General features: G+C 36.5%; 1 protein-coding gene across 2 annotated transcripts in view; it reads left to right on the top strand.

The window, feature by feature from the left end:
• Positions 1-19,936, top strand: part of LOC132126785 (receptor-type tyrosine-protein phosphatase gamma-like) — a 218,849-nt gene that overhangs the window by 147,243 nt on the left and 51,670 nt on the right. For both annotated transcript variants that reach the window (XM_059538283.1, XM_059538282.1), the window contains exons 5-6: positions 14,208-14,303; positions 18,121-18,187. In XM_059538283.1, coding sequence (XP_059394266.1) covers positions 14,208-14,303; positions 18,121-18,187 — 163 coding nt within the window. The remainder of the gene's footprint in view (positions 1-14,207; positions 14,304-18,120; positions 18,188-19,936) is intronic.

The following is a 19,936-nucleotide window of genomic DNA, read 5'->3' as shown; positions in this document are numbered from 1 at the left end:
ACAGCGCTGTGGGTATCAGAGATAAGACGTGGCATTGATGAATCGAATTTTATTTCCCATCAGTCCTCGCAGTCGGTGCAATAGAAAGCGCATTCCAAAATATTACCAGATGCAAAGATAGCCAAAAAGAGAGAACGCAACTGGGAACAACCCACACAAGCGATGGAAATGAGCATAGGTTTCCTCAAGTACAGGCATGTCTACTGTTACAGTGCTTTCACTGTCAGCGTTTCTTTTCATTTCCTTTTTTTTATTATTGAAAAAATTGACCTGACAAAGCAGCCGTCGTCCTTTTTTTCCTTCTCTTTGTGGGGTTTGCAGGCCTGCAATAAGCAAAAACCCGTCTGCTAAATGTCTAAAGCGTTATCAGCTCCGACACAGAATATGCAGACACGGGAACTTCAGGTTTATTGAATAGTCCGAAAAGTAAAAAGTCTAACAAACTAAATTACAACAAGGCGTTTCAGCTGAGATAACACATATTCTCGTAACGGTGACCTGCTAACCTTTTGAAAGCAGCATCTGTGGCGGGGTTGTGCCGTGAAAAATCATCGTTATGGTGCTGACACATCCTAATGTCTAAATACCAGCTGGTGCACTAGGGGAAACACAAATGTAATGGAACAACGCATCCCAACAGGCAACGTGTCATCTCGGATTTTGTATTAATTCGTAAATATTTTACAACACCCCGTTGTGCGCTCGCTTCAGCCTCTTGGGCGAATCGCGAGGTCGCTACGTTTGTGAAACATGTCTTCTGCTGGGCTGGTGGCTTGTTCTTGTATTTGCGGCAGTAAAGTCCAATAACCATGCTTTCGAAACATTATTGCTTGAGTTCACTGGTTTTGAAGATTATTTAATGGGATCGAACACTAAATGGTCAGCTGGTATGTGGAATATTCTCAAAGGTGTGAACTGAGCAACTGAGTTTCATGAAAGAGTACCAAAAAAACTATATAAAACTTATTGTTTTTGATGGCAGGGTGAAAAAACTAACAAATATGCAACATGTTAAGTGTGTTCCAATACATTAACAGATCACTCTTTTAACCCTCTTGTTGTGTGCCGGTCATTTTGACCCGGGAGGAGTTTTTCAAATGAACATTTACAAAATGAGTCCCAAATAATGCACTTTTCACTCAAAACTGGTGCGTAAGCTCAGTTCAGTCAGGCCTTGGACCAATCAAAGACATAAAAAACCTGTGCTAAAAGAAGACAAGTTGACAAAAAGTCCAAGATTTGCCGATAATGTAGCATAATGAAACAGAATGATTGCTGGATTATTGTTACTCACTCACTTGACAATGTTTGTATGACAATTCATAGTTAAAGAGGTGCAAGAATGTTGCTTCCATTAGTGGTAATTAAATGGTTATTAAAAAATTATGAATTTATTTATATTTACAGTTTTGTTAATATAAAAAAGGAATAAAATTAATAAAGAACATTAATAAACTGGTGAAAAGTTTAAGTACATATTTAGACACAAACGATGCAATAGTTATATTTAATTTAGTTCTAGTTTTATTTCCAAGAAAAAAAATGACAATTATTATTAATTTTTTTTTCCATCTTGTGTTAATTGAAAAAAGAATATGCATATTTAGGAATACACATACTGTAAACTATTAGAGTGTGTATTGGATATACAGTAAATCATATAAATAACAGTATACATACATCTATACAAATACACATATAACACACAAGTGTAAAGGATTTACTTTCGCTTATAAGCCTAGAAGGCTCTTCCTTGTTTAGCCAGGGTACGATAACACACACATACACACACACACACACACACACACACACACACAAAGCAGTACACAGTTAAATATGGAATGAAAAGAGGAATCCATTTCAAAGCACACAAACACAGAGAAGAACAAACCATGGAGCTTAAACACTGTAAGCATTATTCAAGTGGAAAACGATTTTCCACTTCAACAATGTTAATGCACTATAATGACATGTCATAAATTCTCGATGTCGTTCGTTCGCACAAGGCCCGAAGTAATGACTTAAAAACAAATTAGCACTGAAACCTCAATACAAGCCATATATATTTTCTGACATGAAGTGAGTTTATATCACATTTTTCCAGTGTTCCAACTCCACTAAAGCTGGATTCGTGCCATAAATTAGTTATTTTCCACTGTAATGCATTATGGTATGTGCTTTCCGTCTCTGTCGCTGAACTGCATCCTATAAAATCTTTTTAGATAACGGATTCATTCCGTGCCATTTTTTCAATTTTTGTATTTTTATTGCCCTTCCAAGAAAAGGGGCACATCCAATTCCTGACATAATGTTATATTTTTCCCTCTGCCTCCTCTGACACTGAAAAACACATCCATTCTTTAAAAGCCATGTGAAACCTGGAGGGCAAATAGATGTTGTCCCAGTTCTTTGCTTTGCTAGATACCATTTTTGATAATCTTGCCATAGATCCTGTCCCCTCCTGCCTTTCTTTGCTCAAAAAACACAGTTTCCCGTATTTTATGAAGAGATGTAATACCCGTGAAATGGGAAATAAAAGGCACATGACACTTTTACAGATCTCAGGGTGTCTCTGTTGCTCTTTCATTTTCTGGGAAGGAGGATGAGTAGAAAATCATTTCTATCCGTTTCTCTCTCTCTCTCTGCGACACCGTGTGGCCTTGATGCATGGTTTAAAAAGCTCTGGCGCTGGGCGAGAATTGAGGAACGGTTCATTAGAAGGTCATAGTCTTTCACAGGCAGTCACAACGCTGTGACCTTGTACAGTATAATCTATACTCTAGATCGTTGTCTGAACCCTGTAAGGTGCTCTTTAAGATGTTTTGGTTAATTAGAGTATGAGAGAGTTGTGCTTTTCATGAAGAAGAGTGAACAAGGGATTACTGCTCATTCAGTCATTTTGGAGGTTACAGGACTGTATGGCAAAACTGCATTTGCCATAATTCTTTGCAGCAAAAGGATAATAGATAAAGCAATTATAGACTTAATGTGCATAAATTGCTCTTCATTTTGTTATTTGTGTATCTGTCTTTGTTGGTGAGTCAAAAAGAGCAAGAAAGATGAAACGTCCCAATGTTTACATTTTTAATTGCAAGAAAAATTATATATATGTAATATGCATTTTCTTTTTTTTTTTATAAAGAAAATCTCTTGAACACATCACATTCTGGAAAAAACATTTGTCAAATCATCTCATTTAGTTTTCTCAACAGGATTAGAAATATTGTTGTATTAACTGAACTCATTAAGCAAAACCATTCAACCCTGTTACCCAGATTATCGTGAGGAAATGATCAAACAAAGGCTTATCCGTACTACAAAATATTGTTTCTATATTATTAGAAATAATATTAAAAGTAATATTTGATGTTAATAAACTAGCTCTGAGTGACAGATTATTTTAGGCTAAATTTGTAATGTTGTTGCTTGCAGCTGGTTTTGTTTTGTTTTGTCTTTTTTATGGGATTATACATTTATATAAATTAAATTATGAAATAATATAATATACATTTACTTATAAATTTTTAAAATAGTATAAATTAATAATATTGTTGATAGTTTATTGTATATATAATAACACATGATAGGTAAAAATTAATAGCCTGAATGCACTGTAAGTCGCTTTGGATAAAAGCGTCTGCTAAATGCATAAATTTAATTTAAATTTTATATATATATATATATATATAGTGCAGACCAAAGGTTTGGACACACCTTCTCATTCAAAGAGTTTTCTTTATTTTCATGACTATGTCACACTGTCACACTGAAGGCATCAAAACTATGAATTAACACATGTGGAATTATATATGGAATTATATACATAACAAAAAAGGGTGAAACAACTGAAAATATATCATATTCTAGGTTCTTCAAAGTAGCCACCTTTTGCTTTGATTACTGCTTTGCACACTCTTGGCATTCTCTTGATGAGCTTCAAGAGGTAGTCATCTGAAATGGTCTTCCAATAGTCTTGAAGGAGTTCCCCGAGAGATGCTTAGCACTTGTTGGCCCTTTTGCCTTCTGTCTGCGGTCCAGCTCACCCCTAAACCATCTCGATTGGGTTCAGGTCCGGTGACTGTGGAGGCCAGGTCATCTGGCGCAGCACCCCATCACTCTCCTTCTTGGTCAAATAGCCCTTGATGCCTTCAGTGTGACTCTACAATTTTCATAGTCATGAAAATAAAGAAAACTCTTTGAATGAGAAGGTGTGTCCAAACTTTTGGTCTGTATTGTATATATATATATATATATATATATATATATATATATATATATATATATCGCCACATATATATCGTCCCACCCTGTTTTAAACAGCTTTGATGCTCTGTGTTTTTTGTGTGATGTTTGTCACATATTATTTGTGCTGGTCATGTTAATTAGCCTTGTGCTGTTTAACGCAAACATAAATACATGCTTCTGTCGTTTGGTTTGTCCTCACTGCACACATACTACACATTGGGTCCTGCTTTATAAAGCAATAGGTTTTCTCTCATGTCTGTCCTTGTGAATGTCAGTGTGATGTGTGCGCGCACCTCCAACCGTGGGACCTGGAGAGATGTCAATACGGGATAAATTCAATTTGGCAAACTGTGGTGTGTACAGTGCATTCTTTAGAGACAAAGCCCAGGGAGGAATAACAGGCCTCGTCTGAGGTAAAACTCCCAGGTTGGCTCTTTGGGATTCAGAAGAAGCTTGGCACTATTACCATTTATATTACAGGTATTAAAGGCTGTCTGCTTGCACCCTGCCCTCTCCCATCCTGAACTTGACAATAAACTCCACAAGACCGTTTCAGAATGTCTGCACGCTGCGGGTGGCAAGATTGTTTCTGATTCAGAAAAGAGAGTGTTTTTTTTTCTTTTTCCTTTATAGTTTTGGTTCAAAGAGCGTGTGGCTTTACACACCTTAAAGGATATTAAAATTGAAACAGGAATTGGGGATCAGACAAAAACCACTGTATGGAAATTGTTAGAGGTCCAATTCTTCTGGATTGCTCAGCAGAGAGTTTGCTCAAGAAGACCACATCTAACTTAACATACACTTACATAAATTCAACCTAGCATTTAAAAATAGCTCGTCTGAAATCCTTGCATATTGTAATCAGTGTATTTAAAGAGAAATTGTGAATCTTTTTGTCATACTTCAGATCTGTAGACATTTTAAAACAAAACCATTTGTGTGCTGCCGGCGTCCACCCTTGTCATATTCACATTCTTGCTTAAGGAGGTTTTTCTTTGTTCAATTTAGAATTGATAGAACTGCTGGAATTCATTTATTTTGACGAATAGTAGAATGTTAAACATTCAGTGCTCACTTTTGTTTAGTTGCAAGCTTTTGAAACAGATCTTAAAGTCTAACTCAGAATTGTTGAAGAGTTCATTGATTATAATAAGTTTAATGAAGGTTGATAAAACTTTGAACTTCTGTATGTAGTCATCTGCATGTCTCATCCATAAGGATACAATGATGGAGAACAAGTAGACTGAGCAAGTTGATTTTTAACTGCAGTTTGACCTTCTTTTCTATTAATATACATGGAGGTGGGAAATAATTGGTCTCTATTACAATTAAATACAAATTAATTGTATTCAGTTGTGTTGCATTCAGTACTTTACAGTAAAACAGTCCAGTACTTTACAGTCAAACACATTTTTAAGATTGTTAATTACTTTATACAATTTTTATGTGTTACCCTATCACGTTGCATTCAACCCTGTTACTGCATGATTTCCCCCTTTTCACAAAGCGTGTATCTAATTTCTTAAAACAAATTACCCTTTTATTAGTAATTTGCAGTATGCAAAATTCATTTTATTTTTATTTTTATTATTTATTTATTTATTTAGCAAATGTTGGTTCATTCAACCCTGTTACTCTATTTATTATAAAAAAAATACATTATTAAATGGTTACTCATCTCTTTAAAAATTATATTTAATTGTAAAAAAAAAAAAAAAAAAAAAATCATGCAAATCATAGTCAAAACTCTATTTAAACTTCCTAACTTCTGGTCACAGAGTTGCTTATCTGCCTATGTGGTAACAGAATTGTGTAATTATTCATTAGGAAATTAATTTTGACAAACATTTCCTTATGGTTAAATCAACACATTTGTCTAATTATATGTGTAAAAAAAAGAAAAATTAATTATTTTTTCAGAGTTAATTTTTAAGAGTTTCAGGCACGATTTTGTACCCTTTTTTCGTGAAAGTGTCCAATAAGAGCAAACAAATATAAAGTAAAGGAGGAATGATGTTGGATTCGGTCGGCGAGAGCAAGGACTGATGGGAAATCTTTAGGCTCAGCTCCCTGCGGACCGCAGTACTCATTTATCTCCTTTGCTTTCTCATGGTGACGGCCGTTGTTTTAAAGGGATAAAGTGCCGAAATCAATATGTGTCCCGTCACTCAAATTCAGCACTCAGAGGAATGGATCATCTAGGGTGTGTGTGTGTGTGTGTGTGTTTAACCATGCCACCACAAGAGCATATGGAATATTTATTAAGATGATCCATTAACTTGTCACCTACCAGCTGATATGATTAATTACACATGCATTAGACTTGAGTTCTTGTTGCATTCTTAATGTCATGCTTTCTGCTGTTAAATATGTGATGAGAAAGATAAAGATAGGTGTGTTCTCGTCTCTCTGAACATCTAACAAAACAAACTTTAGAGAACTGTTTGTGACCTTGATTCCGTTGTACACTGTGGCAAAATGGCCCAAGCGTCTGATTGGCTGCCCCAGTTATTCAGGCCAGCATTATTGTCTTCTGGGGTCAAACTTCTGGTTGATCTTGTGCATGACCATCTCTCATTTCTCCACACATGTAACAAAACAAACTTATGACTAGAGCTTGTGCACTCATCCAGAACGTGTTGCATGTAGACGCACTCTGCCACCTGCAATGTAATGCGGCCCCTTCCTAAAGAGGAAGTGCCAGTTTGTCAATACTTCATTTGCTCTTTGATTTTGAAAACTTGAGCCAGTCGCCTTTGTGCAAACACAATGTCCACATCAGGCAAGCTCTTAATGACAGGTTATTCTCTGGGTTATATATTATTTCTGGTATTCATTCATTATTTCTTATTCAAAACCCTGTTGACCTTGATAGATGACTGAGCTGCAAACAAACACCAGGGAAACAGATTGAGTCTTTTATAAAACAAAAGCTAAATTAATTCAGCGGCGATGGCTAATTGGCTCCTGTTTGAATTGAGAGGGAGGTCAATATGTTTGCACAGGAAGACAAAGAAACCCTGCAAATCCAAGACGTCCGTATCCCTGTGAGCCAAAATGAGACGCTCCTGATTGGTTTATAATTAGCGGGTCAAAGGACACTTCCTCCCATGCTTTGAAGTTCTGAAGAGCTGTTGATGGTCTTGTAGCAACGGGGAGCCAACAGCCGAAGGGAAGGGTAGTCCTAGACACTGACCTTGACTCTGATGGGAATGTGAGCAGAAAGGATGTAAAGACCTCATGTGGTTCGGAGAAAGGGGTAGTTGTAGTCATTTTGGGAGATTTGAAGCGATTCCAGCATTGAAGAACAGCAGGGCTTCTGCATTCAAAGCCTCTCTGACGGCAGAGTGGCTTGTTTTGGTGTTGTCTGTCGTCGGCTCGGTTCTCGGCAGGGTTACATTACGTGTTTTTCAGAAACAAAACAACGTAAGAAACCAAGTTGAGCCTCCCCTGAAGTAATGATGCCTGTTTTTTTCCCCTTCGTCCTCCATTTGGTGTGAGGAGAATTGCAGTCTCTCCTCAGGAGCAGATCCTAAATGAATCCATTTGTTTACCTTTGGGCTCTGTTGGCTTTGTGAATGTTGATGCTGTGGAAACCCCCTCACAGTTGTTGCAAGGACAACTTATCAGAGGTTTGATTCACCTTGCAGTCGTGTTTTCTTGTTTATAAAGTCATATTCCCATGTATCTCATACATTTAAAGGGATACTTCACCCTAAATTCTAATTTGATGTTTATCTGCTTACCCCAAGGGCATCCAAGATGGAGGTGACTTTGTTTCTTCAGTAGAACACAAACAACGGTTTTTAACTCAAACTGTTGCAGTCTGTCAGTCATATAATGCAAGAGATTGGGAATCACTGCTTTGAGAGTAAAAAAAAAAACTAATCCAAATTAAACCCTGAGGCACGTGACGATACATTGATGTGTAAAGACATGAAATGATCAGTCAGTCTGTGAAACTGAACAGTATTTGTATTATCTTTTACCTCTTATTCACCGTAATGTCCAACGTCCCACATGACGCAAGTACATGCTCTGGCATAGTAGACATAGATATATATAAGTAGATTCCCACGGCCCATAGAAACGGCCACTAATTAGGCAACTACGTATATATATCTATGTCTACTATGCCAGAGTTTCCCTACCCATGACTTCAGGACATGTTATGTGTCTCAGGATTGAAGCACTAATCTACAGTATGGGCAGGTCTGCTCCAAAGAACAAAGCGAACAGGATGACAAGGTAGAGGAAGAAAGCTGATTGTAGATCAAGGCCCGTCTCTCTGTTGAGCAGGAGAACTAATTTAGATTTTAGTCTGTGAATTCCCAATCATAATGTTCTTCAAAGCCGTCTCAGAAACAGCATCTCAGTGAGATTTCTGTGAAAGTCGCCATTAGCGCCTGCTGATCATCCTTACACTGACTAATTTCAGGGACGGCCCCTATGGAGCAGCCTGTGGTTCAGTGTCTTGGTAAAGGGCACAATCGTTATAAAGCTGGATTGTGATCACAGTAACTGCCCAATTCCACCTCTTACCTTGGATTGAACCCTGTATCCTTTATAATAGCAGCCCAAGGCCTTAGTGATTAGGCTACCTGCACCCGTGTACATAATACTGGGCTTTTTTTTTAGTTTTAGCTATTTTTAGTGGTAGCTATTGAAGATTCTTCCATGTTGGAGAGACTCTACAACACAGGAGGAGCATCAGTTGCCGAAACATCTGTTAAAGAGTGCATAATCAGCAAAGCGACACTGTTTGCATATGTTCAAAATCCTACACCTAGAGAAAAAACATCTGCTGCCATTCTAATATTTGACAGAAACTGCTTAATTGATTAATCGCAGATGATCAAACACCCTTAAGTTGACTGCTGAGATGAAAACACATTGTTTGGTTGATCTGGTTTAACTGGTTCACACAGCTAACTGACCAATTTGCTGACATTAGTAGGCCTTTTCTGTTGTATCCATAAAATATCAATTTAATTGATATTCAGTCAATTTAATTACCACAAACATAATATTCGTCTGTGACACACATTTTGCATATAACCCTGTTACTGCTTAAAATATAGACGCTCAAGAAATCGCGTCATTTGGACCATATCTATAGAAAGAAGTAAAATATAATATATTTTATATAATAATATTTTATTTTTAAAATATAATAATATTTGTCAGGTACAGTATTCTCATACTGAAATATTCAACCCTGTTATGAATGTTATTATAAACTATAAAACAAATACTTCTAGCTCAATTATAAGTTCATTATGAATAACTACACACCAATATTTGGTCCCTGGTAGCTAGTTCCTTCTGAGAGACAATGTAATTTAGGCCACATTTTCAACCCTGTTATCCATTCTGTTTTTTTTTTTTTTTTTTTGTTGTTGTTGTTTGTTTAGTTGTTTTTTTTTTTGGGGGGGGGGTTAATTTCAAGTTTATTTAATGTTTTAATGTGAATAAAGTAATAATAATAATAAATACATTTATCAAGGTTGCAAAATCTACAAACGTCAGAACATGAATTGGTCATATAAACATTTTCTTTAGTACTTTCTTTAGAGAACATCTTTTCACTGACCATTTGTTTGAGGGAGGGGGAAAAAAGTCTATTCATGAAACATACCATATATTTACAAGAAACATAAACAAGAACATGTGATGTAATGTGTGTGTTTTTATTTTTTATTTTATTTATTTATTTTTTTGATCCAGTCCATTAAAATAAATACTTTAGGAGAGCAGAAATGAAAAAGGCTTTCCATCACTACACTGAATAATCATTTTGATGAAGGACTATCAAGCTACTGAGCCTTGGAGTGTCTGCTTAAATGTAGACTTGCTTAGAATTCCTCTCTGCTGCCCGATTTTCTTTTTATTCTCTCAAAACGCAGCCTTTTATTTTACAACATCTAAAAAAATAATATCTTGCTCTCTGTTAGCATGTTCATACTCTTTAGCTCCATCTGTCTTGTGTGTATTTGCCTGTTTGGCTAACAGCGATTGTAAGTACTGTAAGTGATATGTGTAACCAGAGCAAAGGATTTCACAAGCCGTGTCTGACCTGTGTGCTAATGAAACTCTGCAGAGATCCGCTCAAACACACACAGACACACACTTGCCTAAGTACATACAAGACACAGATACCTGTAAGTGACCTGTGTGTTAATGATCTCAGAGTAGACACTTGCTCCTCTCTCTCTCACACACACACACAGGGCTGTCAGAGTTCCCTTTACATTTTTGCTTTGGCCTCTCTGGCCTGTCAGAGGTAAAAGCCTATGTGTGTTTATGTTTACACAGAAACGTCGATATTATTGCTCTTTGTGAGTTATGAGCTCTTTTTCCCCCTGTATTTACACATGTCCTGTTGAAACAGGAAGTTGGTGTGGGACATATCCATTTTTTGTTGTTGTTGTTGTTTTCCCACAGCTCTGAACCATGATTCTCTGCTATTTAGTTAGTTATACATAGTTAGACATACATAGATAGTACAACTAACAATGTACAACCAACTAACAAGAAGTCTGTGATATATGGCGATGGTATTATGGGGCAGGGCCTTCACATTCTAGAGCATTTGATTGGACAACAGTCTGTGTAGTGCAAAATGAGTCATCAATAATTCATGCATAGTGGTACTCTTGTGAACACATGTCAAAGCCTGACAGGGAAGAGTAGAAATTATTGAATGAAGTCATTTTTATTTATTTAATTTTTTTTTTTTTTGCACACGATAACTATTTCCGTAGCTTTATAAAATTAAGTTTGAACCACTGATGTCACATGGACTGTTTTATGGATACCCTTACTAACTTTCTGGGTCATGAACGTGGTAGTTCTGTTGCTGTCTATGCAGGGTCTCTAGATGTGAATTAGGTTAGTGTAAATGTGAAAGATTTCCCACTATATTGTCTATCAGTCAAAAATCTAATCTGGAATTGTATTTGTAATACCTACAGGTTTGTTAAAAATCCCTGAATTCGAGTATGAAAATGATGAATACCCATAGTAAGCACTACTACTAATGATTGTGTAGAACTGTTTAACTGCATAAAGCCTCTGGTGGGTTAATCATCATATTGTGTTTTTATTGTATTTATTCATCTATTTTACAGGGCTTGAGCACAATGCTCCATTATTGTAAATTCTGCTCCATTGCATTTTGATTGAACAATGCCCTTTAGTGCCTTTGTGCGTTTGCATGCATTTGCATGCGTGCGAGTGTGCACAACTGTTTGTGTTTATGTTGCGCATTAAAGGTGAGCTGACACAAGGTTCATTCTCTCCCTACTGCTATAATTTTCATTCTTTCATGAATCAGAATAAATTATTGACATTTCTGTAATGAAGGCTCTGGTGGTTTAGTGTTTAGCATAGTCTATCGCCCTCCTACACGCACACACACACACACACACACATGACTGTTAGCATTTATAGACTTTTACAGAGCTCTGAATACAGTGCAAACTCCATGGATGTTCAGAATAAAGAACCTACTGCTACAGATATATGTCCTCACATATTATATATATTCTTACATTTATATAAAGTGTGTGTGTGTGTGTGTGTGTGTGTGTGTGTGTGTGTGTGTGTGTGTGTGTGTGTGTGTGTGTGTGTAAACTGTAGACTGTTTTCAGTAGTCCTATATTCTATGGTATGTCTTCTACACAGCTGCTTTCAGACACCTGCGGGTATGAACAGTCGAATACACTTCAAAATTCAGTCTGTAAAGATACTAATTCCCTAGTAAAAATGTACTTTACCTTATATATTATGTCAGTATTCCAGCTGCTCTCAACAATCAATAAAACAAAGAATGAAAAAAAATCTATATAAAATATTCATATATCAACATCATTGGTTTCTACACTTTTTTTCGCTCTGTAAAGACTGGCGGGTCTTCCGTGTGATTCTCAGTGTAATTTTAATCGTTTTCTGTCTTGTATGGAGGACGTGTCACAGTCTGTCACCTCTCCTCCTGCATGAATACAAACAGACTGCAGACAGCTTCCAATAGTGAGAGGTTAAGAAACTCACGACCCTGTTATGTTAATCTCTCTCTCTCTCTCTCTTTCTCTGTTGTTTACTTTCATTTGAGAGCATGTTCTCAGAAGTTGTCCAGATATTTATGTCATTAATCACTGGCTATAAGACACAACGCTGAGGATGGAGGCGTTAAGCTCAGGCCCGTAGGCTCGTGAATTCCCCGGCATGTGGCGTGCGATCTGTGATCTGAAACGATGGAGGTGTTTGAGACTGAATTAGATCAAAGTGGGCCTCGTGTAAGGATTACAGAGGCGAGAAAATGCAGCAGGCATAATATTGACAATGCTAAGAGAAGTGAGGAGAAACAAGCTGATGTGGCGGGCATCAAGGCTTTCTTTCTTGATTTCAAGAGCTTTGGACTGAGGGCTAAACATAATGCTACTGATCTTCTGTGGAGATGGAAAATTCATTGTCCATGTTTTCTCCTGAAACGTTGAATAATTTCAGAAAAGAAAAAAAAAACGTCTTTTGGTATGTAATGGCTCTGATGTTATTGTGAAAAAATAATGTGTTTGTTATTCCAAAGAAAAGTCTTTGTAAATAATCTCCCTGTCTCTAAAACAAGGTTCTTTTCATCTGATGTAATCAGGCCCCTCCTCTAACCACATGACTCCTTTTTGACATGTGGTCGATGCCATAAAAAAAAAAATTAAAAAAAGGAGAAATCTTTTCAAAACAAGTATAAAACACATGAGGCAAGCTTTTATATATGTACTCTCATGTTGGTTTCATTTGTTTTCTTAACAATAAAAACATAAACTAATAAATAAATGTTGTTGTTGTTGTTGTTGTTGTTATACAAGTTTTAAGAACGTTTAAAAAATGTGTTGTACCATATACCATATACACCTTGTGTACATCTTTACCAATATTCTTGAAATTTGAAATATATTTTTATACATTTTATTTAAAATATATGTAAAAAAAATTGTTTGTTTGTTTGTTTTTTAGTAATTAATTAATTAATTAATTCAGAAATATCGTACATTTTTGGGTCGCACCAAATGACAACCTTCCCTTACCATACAAAGATCAAATTATCTGATCGCCTGATATTTTAAGATAATTATTGACCTTGACATGGCCGTTCTATGATAGCATACCTATTTGTTTGTTTCTTCTTCTTCTTCTTCAGTGTAATATCAGTACAGTTATATCACCCTTTACTTTTGAAAGTATCATAGATGAGCTCTAATTAGTCATTTTTATGTGTGAATTGCATTTTTAATTCACTGGCAGCAGAACTCATTCCTAACCGTCATCACCGTGACAACAGAATTGTGGAGCGACTGTGGTTAAAGGGGAGGTTCTTTTAAAATATCAGACGTTATGGTCCATCGAAGTCTTTGTATTTAGCTGTAATTGTTTCCTCCTTCTCTAACTCTCTCAGGAACTCAACGGGTTTCAACTTTCTGTCCTGTTTCTCCATTGCTAAATCCACCCCTTTTACTGACACAGTACTGATCACTATCTGCCAACGAGAATACCGTTCACCTTTATTGTCTTTTTTGATGCGTTTTTGTGGGAAAAGGTATTGACAATGGAGAATAACAGACGGCTGCTGCCAATTTAGACAGGTGTTGCGGTCCGTGGAGATTTGAGCACATTTATTAGCCTGATCCACTGCCAAAGATCCCATCAGAGTGATAAGAGGATGGACAGGGCCTGACGTTTGAAACGGAAACACGACGAAGCCGAGCGCTCTCGGGAGATTACAGGATGAGACAGATTAGAGGCTATGAGATTATGAGATATTAGATTTGATAATGGACTATGTGTGTTGTGTCTGTGATAATGTAAGAATTACAATCTGATTGGCTAAAGGTCTCTGACTAACAGGATTCTCACATTTCTCTCTCTCTCGCTCTCTCTCTCTCTCTCTCTCTCTCTCTTTCACACAGATGCAGATCTTCATGTATAACTCAGACGACTTTGACAGTCTTAACACAGCCATACGGGAGAAGCGAGTAATCGCGGCCATGGCTGTCTTCTTTCAGGTGAGAACTCGCTGGGTTCGAAAGCGTCTTCATGTTCAGCCGCTGAGCTTTGTCAGTGCTAAGTGCTGGCGTTAAACAGCATTGATTTTGCAAGGAGGTTTTCTCTCGTCCCATTAAGTTCAACGATACTGAAGCTTCACACTCGCAGAAAACTCACTGCCGCTGTTTTCAATATGGAAAAACACACACGTATTCACTCCCTTTCTGCGCTGTTCTTTTGTCAACCCCACTGTGATAATTACAAAACAGCAATTTAAGGCTTGCAGTCTTTAACCAGGAGCTCTGTGTGTGTGTGTGTGGGGTGGGGGGGGTTGTATACTCATTTCTCACATTTGAGAAATTGCAAACACTTCAAAAAAACAATTGAACATAGAGGGAGGGAGTGAATGGGTCAGGTTTTGCCTACAAAATATACCCAAAAACACTGTAAAGGTGATTTCAAGTATTTATGAGGAAAACGGTTTAAATAATGCACTTAATGTACTTAATTCTTTTTTTTTTTTTTTTGCACTATACATTATCACAGTCATCCTATATGACAGTAGCATTGCACAAAAACAAACATTTTCATTTACAAGTAACAATGTGTTATATAGTTATATGGACTATTTTGGTTTTGATAGCGAATAATTCCACCAGAAGCTAAGACGGGAGAAACTGGAGAATGACAGACGTTAAAATAAATGAATGCTTTTATTTAACAAGGATGCATTAAATTAATTAAAATGACAAGGAAGTGTATTTATAATGTTGCAAAGATTTTCTGTCTTTCTGTCTGTATTTCAAATTAACGCTGTGCTTTTGACCGTTTTTATTCATCAAAGAATCCTGAAAAAATAAAAGTGCAATATTAAGTACCAACATTGATAAGAAATGTTTCTGTAATAACTGTTTTACTGTATTTGTGATCAAATTAGCGCACCCCTTATTTCAAAAACTAAAAAAAAAAAATTACTTAAAAACAAATCTAGAAATCATTTGTTAGAAATGTACAGAGAAGCAAAAATGCATGCATATATAGATGTTGTTATAGACATTCAAACTTTAGCTTTAAGAACAAATGTATACTCTGAAAAATCCACAAAGCTAAGAAAAGACTAATCATTATGTCATGACAAGGTTTTCTATTCGAAAAAGATGTTTAAATCTCATCTGACTAGACTTTTATATATTTCCCTCTAAACCCTCCCTCTCTGTCTCATTCTACATCTGTCTCATATCTTCGTAGCATGTGTCCCACTCGATATCTCTTTTTATTTGGAGCCCACACCATTTTCTTTATTGCCTGACCATTTAGTCTTTCTGTCCCTGATTAAAGAAGATAGCGTTCGTAACATCCATCATGATATGTTCATAGGCTTATTTACAAGACAAACATTTATTCCACAAACTAATATGTCACCAAAGATTGTCTCTTTAATACACTTTAAACCGCAGGCTTGTTGGTGGTCCAGGACACTACAAATCGTTTTTAGGTTGTATATAATTTATTGTTGGTTATTGTTTCAAGTTATTATCTTGTGCTGCTTTATAGCTTGCAGTTATTTGCATTTCTCATTTAGTTTTAATCAATTGCAGGGCTTTATTTTTTTTTCTTCTTCTTTTTCTTTCTCTCTCTGTTACAGCTCACAGCTGCCGTATAAAAAAACCTCACTCTGAGCTCAGTACAATAAATGAGCATTTTTATTTTCCATCTGCTGAAATGTACTTTGAACTTTATTGATTTGCATGTGTTTTTTTTTTACTCGTGAGGTGAAACAGAGCTCTTAAACTGAGTTTAAAGCTGTTTGCTGCTATTTATTGTACCTCAGGGTTTGATCTACAAGAAAGTGCAGGTGTTTGGGGGTGACCTCTTGCATACAGGCTCATTTGTAGAATGTTTTCACTATTCCAGCCTAAGAATGCAGTGTAGAGTGCAATATGAGCTCTATTAAAGGGATAATTCACCAAAAAATGTAACATTTGTTAATTTATTCACCCTAAGAGCATTTAAGATTCTAATACTGTGGTCCTTGGTGATTCCTAAAGTGCAAGTCAGTAGCTACTGGAATTTAATAGTCAACAAAAGCACATACAGGTAAGACAAAATTAATTAACATGATATATTGAGGTCTAATGAAGCACAATAATTGGTCTGTGTAAGAATATTATTAACAATATCATTACCTGTAATCCTGAGCCTCAGGCAAACGGTCTGGAGTGATGTTCGGTTCACTTTTTAGTGAATGTTCTGCTATGGCAGCGTAGGACACTCTACGTAGGACGGCAGCTATTCCTCACATTCAAGGGATAGTTTACCCAAAAATGAAAAAAACATTTACTCACCCTCATTTACTTGGCCCTAACATAAATGTGTTTTGGAACACAAAAGAATATTTTCTGAAGAGTGCCGGCAGCTAAACAGGTTTGTCATTTGTCATTTTGGAATGACATGGTGGTAAGTAAACGATGAAAGAATTTCAACTTTTGTAGTGAACTATCCCTTTAAGTTTCTTTCAATGTCAGGCTGATGTAGTTGACCTACAGAGACCTCACACTGTTCTGTTTGCATTCTACTTGTCTGTCATTTGTTTTTGTCCATCTGTCTGTCTGTCTCTGTAATTGTCTTTCATTTTATCTGTATGTCTGTACACGTCCTTTTCATTTTTCTTTTCCGTCTGTCTGTCTGTCTTTTGTTTTGTCTGTCTCTCTGCTTGTTTGTCCGTCCGTCCGTTTTTTGCCGTGAAATTTTCTGAAAATGGCCACACAAAAAAAAAAATGAGTCACAGAAGCTGGCATTAAAACAAACAAACAAACACCCTATTCTGTTTGTTGTCAGCCAGTCTTTCTCTCTGTTGTTTTGACTCAGTGTGTCCTCAGTGACCAATCTCTACATTGAGGCTGAAACATGTCTAAGAAAACTATTCTAGACAGTCGTTGTATTGCAGACTTGTGCCGTTCCCTCTCAGCACCCACTTCCTGCATCGAGCTTCTGGAATTCTCTTTCATGCAAGAAATAGCACAGGAGTGTTCAAAGAGCCTGGAGAGATTTATGTGTGAGAGAGACGGCGGCTAAGGACCAGTGGAAGTGTGTGAATCCTTTTCACTCCTGCCTCATGGGAATGTTGGTTAGATCGGCTAACCAGCACTGGCCTTCTTGATACACAACCAGCACACACACACAAACACGCGCGTGCACAGACTTTACAACAGACCTCACCCCTTGGGTCCTCTCTGTCAAAGCCTGTCTCCTGATTCAACCCTATGGGGGCTTCTTAAAAGCACAAACCTCTATTTGATACACCTCCATCCAAGACAAGCAAAGGAAGTGCTCCGCCTGTTATGGATTTTCCCTGATCTGTGCTTTTTGTAGGGTCAAGATTACTAAAATTATTTTCAAACCATTATATTTTTGTATATAGTCAGCACAGAACAAGCTATCATTCTCTTTCACTAGCCCACACACACACACACACACACACATCAAAGGTCAGTACTGTAGCTTTTCTCTTTCAGGCTTTATTGCATACTGGAGTCTTTTGTCTGTGTTCAACAATTCAGTCAGTTCAGGTGCATCTCAAACACAGGCAGCTTTTGAAGCCGTTTGATGCACAATGGGTTCTCTTATGTGAGGGGGTGCTTGTGTGATTGCAATCATTTTGCTTTTTATGACATCAGCACAGCGCACTAACATCATGTATTCCTTTCAGATCCTCTATCAGCTTTTTCCTGTGTCAAAAATGTACAAAGCCTTCTATATCCATCTATCCATCCATCCATCCATCCATCCAACCGAACAACATATATTCATAATTCTTGTATTTATTCTTTTTCTCAGGTGGGGATGAAGGACAATCCTGCAGTTGATCCGATTATTCATGGACTAAGAGGAGTGGTTCATCACGGTGAGTAGATTTTTTATGACTCATTTACATTTAGTCATTGAGCAGACACTTTTGACCAAAGCAACTTACAAATGAGGACAATGGAAGCAATCAAAATCAATGACAAATCAAAAGGGCAATGACATCCAAGTGCTAAAACAAGTCTCTGTAAACTTAACGTAGTACACGTAACAAGTTTTTTTTATTATATAATAAATAAAAAGAAAACAGACAGAATAGAAAAAGAATAGAGCACGCTAGTATTGGGCCTTAAAGAATAAAAAATACAAAAACAAATATATAGAATACAAAAAGATTAGAAAAGCTAGTTTATCTATTTTGTTTTTTAAGAAAACAAGCAGTAAATGAATAGAGTGCTAAAAGGGACAAGTTATATTATACAAGACAAATTATATCATATTATATTATATTATATTATATTATATTATATTATATTATATTATATTATATTATATTATATTATATTATATTATATTATATTATATTGTATTATATTATATTATATTATATTATATTATATTATATTATATTAAACAATATTCCAACAAAATTATTGTGGTTCAAGTTGAGTGTTCAGTATAATTGTATCACGTGTAATAATTTTTACTAGATACGTGCATTCGCAATAACAAATGATAATTTGTTGGTGTCCAGTATTACATGCTGGAATAAACAAAGCAGACTCGTCTGCTATTAGTCAGTCTGTTTGTAAAACAGCGCTTCAGTTCTGACAGGATCTCAGCCTCAAGATATATTCTTGTCATATATCTAGGCTGGCAAACAGACAAACACCCACTCATGCATACACATCATCTACTCACTGTAGTTTTGTCTCTGGCTTTGACGGGAATGTGGGTAATTTTGTGCACTTGTTCTTTTTTTTCTTTTTTTTGCAATCTTTGTCTGATGGCAGATGTAAGGGTAGACACTCAGGCTCCAAATGGATGAACAGTAGTGCTGTTAGAGGACTCACAAGCTGATACACAAACACAAAAAGTACCAAAAGTTAGCATTGGTCCATCAAAATACTTTTTCACAGGGATGGGCTGTTTATTCACATTCTGGTAGGATCAGTGTTAAAAGGTACATTGAGACCATTATTGTACTTTATACAATTTAAGATACAATTAGAATGAGCTACTTATAGTTTAACTTTATACTTATAAAGTATTTTAACATTTAAGAAAAAGCATACTTCCCCTTTAAAGATTTTAAATATTGGCTAACTGTGCTAGGGGCAGCAGAAGATCATTTTGATTTCACAAGATGACAGTACTCTGAAAATTACCTTACGTAAGTTGACCCTCTTAAAGTCATCTACAATTTCCTCAATGTTCCTTCTGTCCGCTTCCAGACATTAAAAGCTCTGAAATGATGAAGGCACCACCAGCTGCTCCCAGCATGAACCGAACGGTATATTCCGGAATACTGAGATGAAACAGCGAGATCTGTCCCTGATTTAGACAGAGCAAATTGACGTCTTTTAAGGGTTTCTTAGTTAATATACTCTTGTTCTGCCTGCTTTTCAGTCATCTCAGGAACATCTCTCTATGTGTCCGTGCGGAGTTTAAAGGCACGCCGAGGCTTTGATGGTAATTACCGGCCTGCGATTTGTGCTGCCCACTGAGACAGTCGTAGAAAGTGAGCGAGAGAGAAAGAATGACGAAGTCGTGGTGTAATCCGGAAGACCGTGGTACTAAAAGCATTCTGACAAAGAGATCAGCTCTAATGCAGTGTAATAATGGCACT

This window comes from Carassius carassius, chromosome 44 (assembly GCF_963082965.1).
Source record: "Carassius carassius chromosome 44, fCarCar2.1, whole genome shotgun sequence".
NCBI classification, from domain to species: Eukaryota; Metazoa; Chordata; class Actinopteri; order Cypriniformes; family Cyprinidae; genus Carassius; species Carassius carassius.
This window is presented reverse-complemented; position numbering and strand designations above follow the sequence as displayed.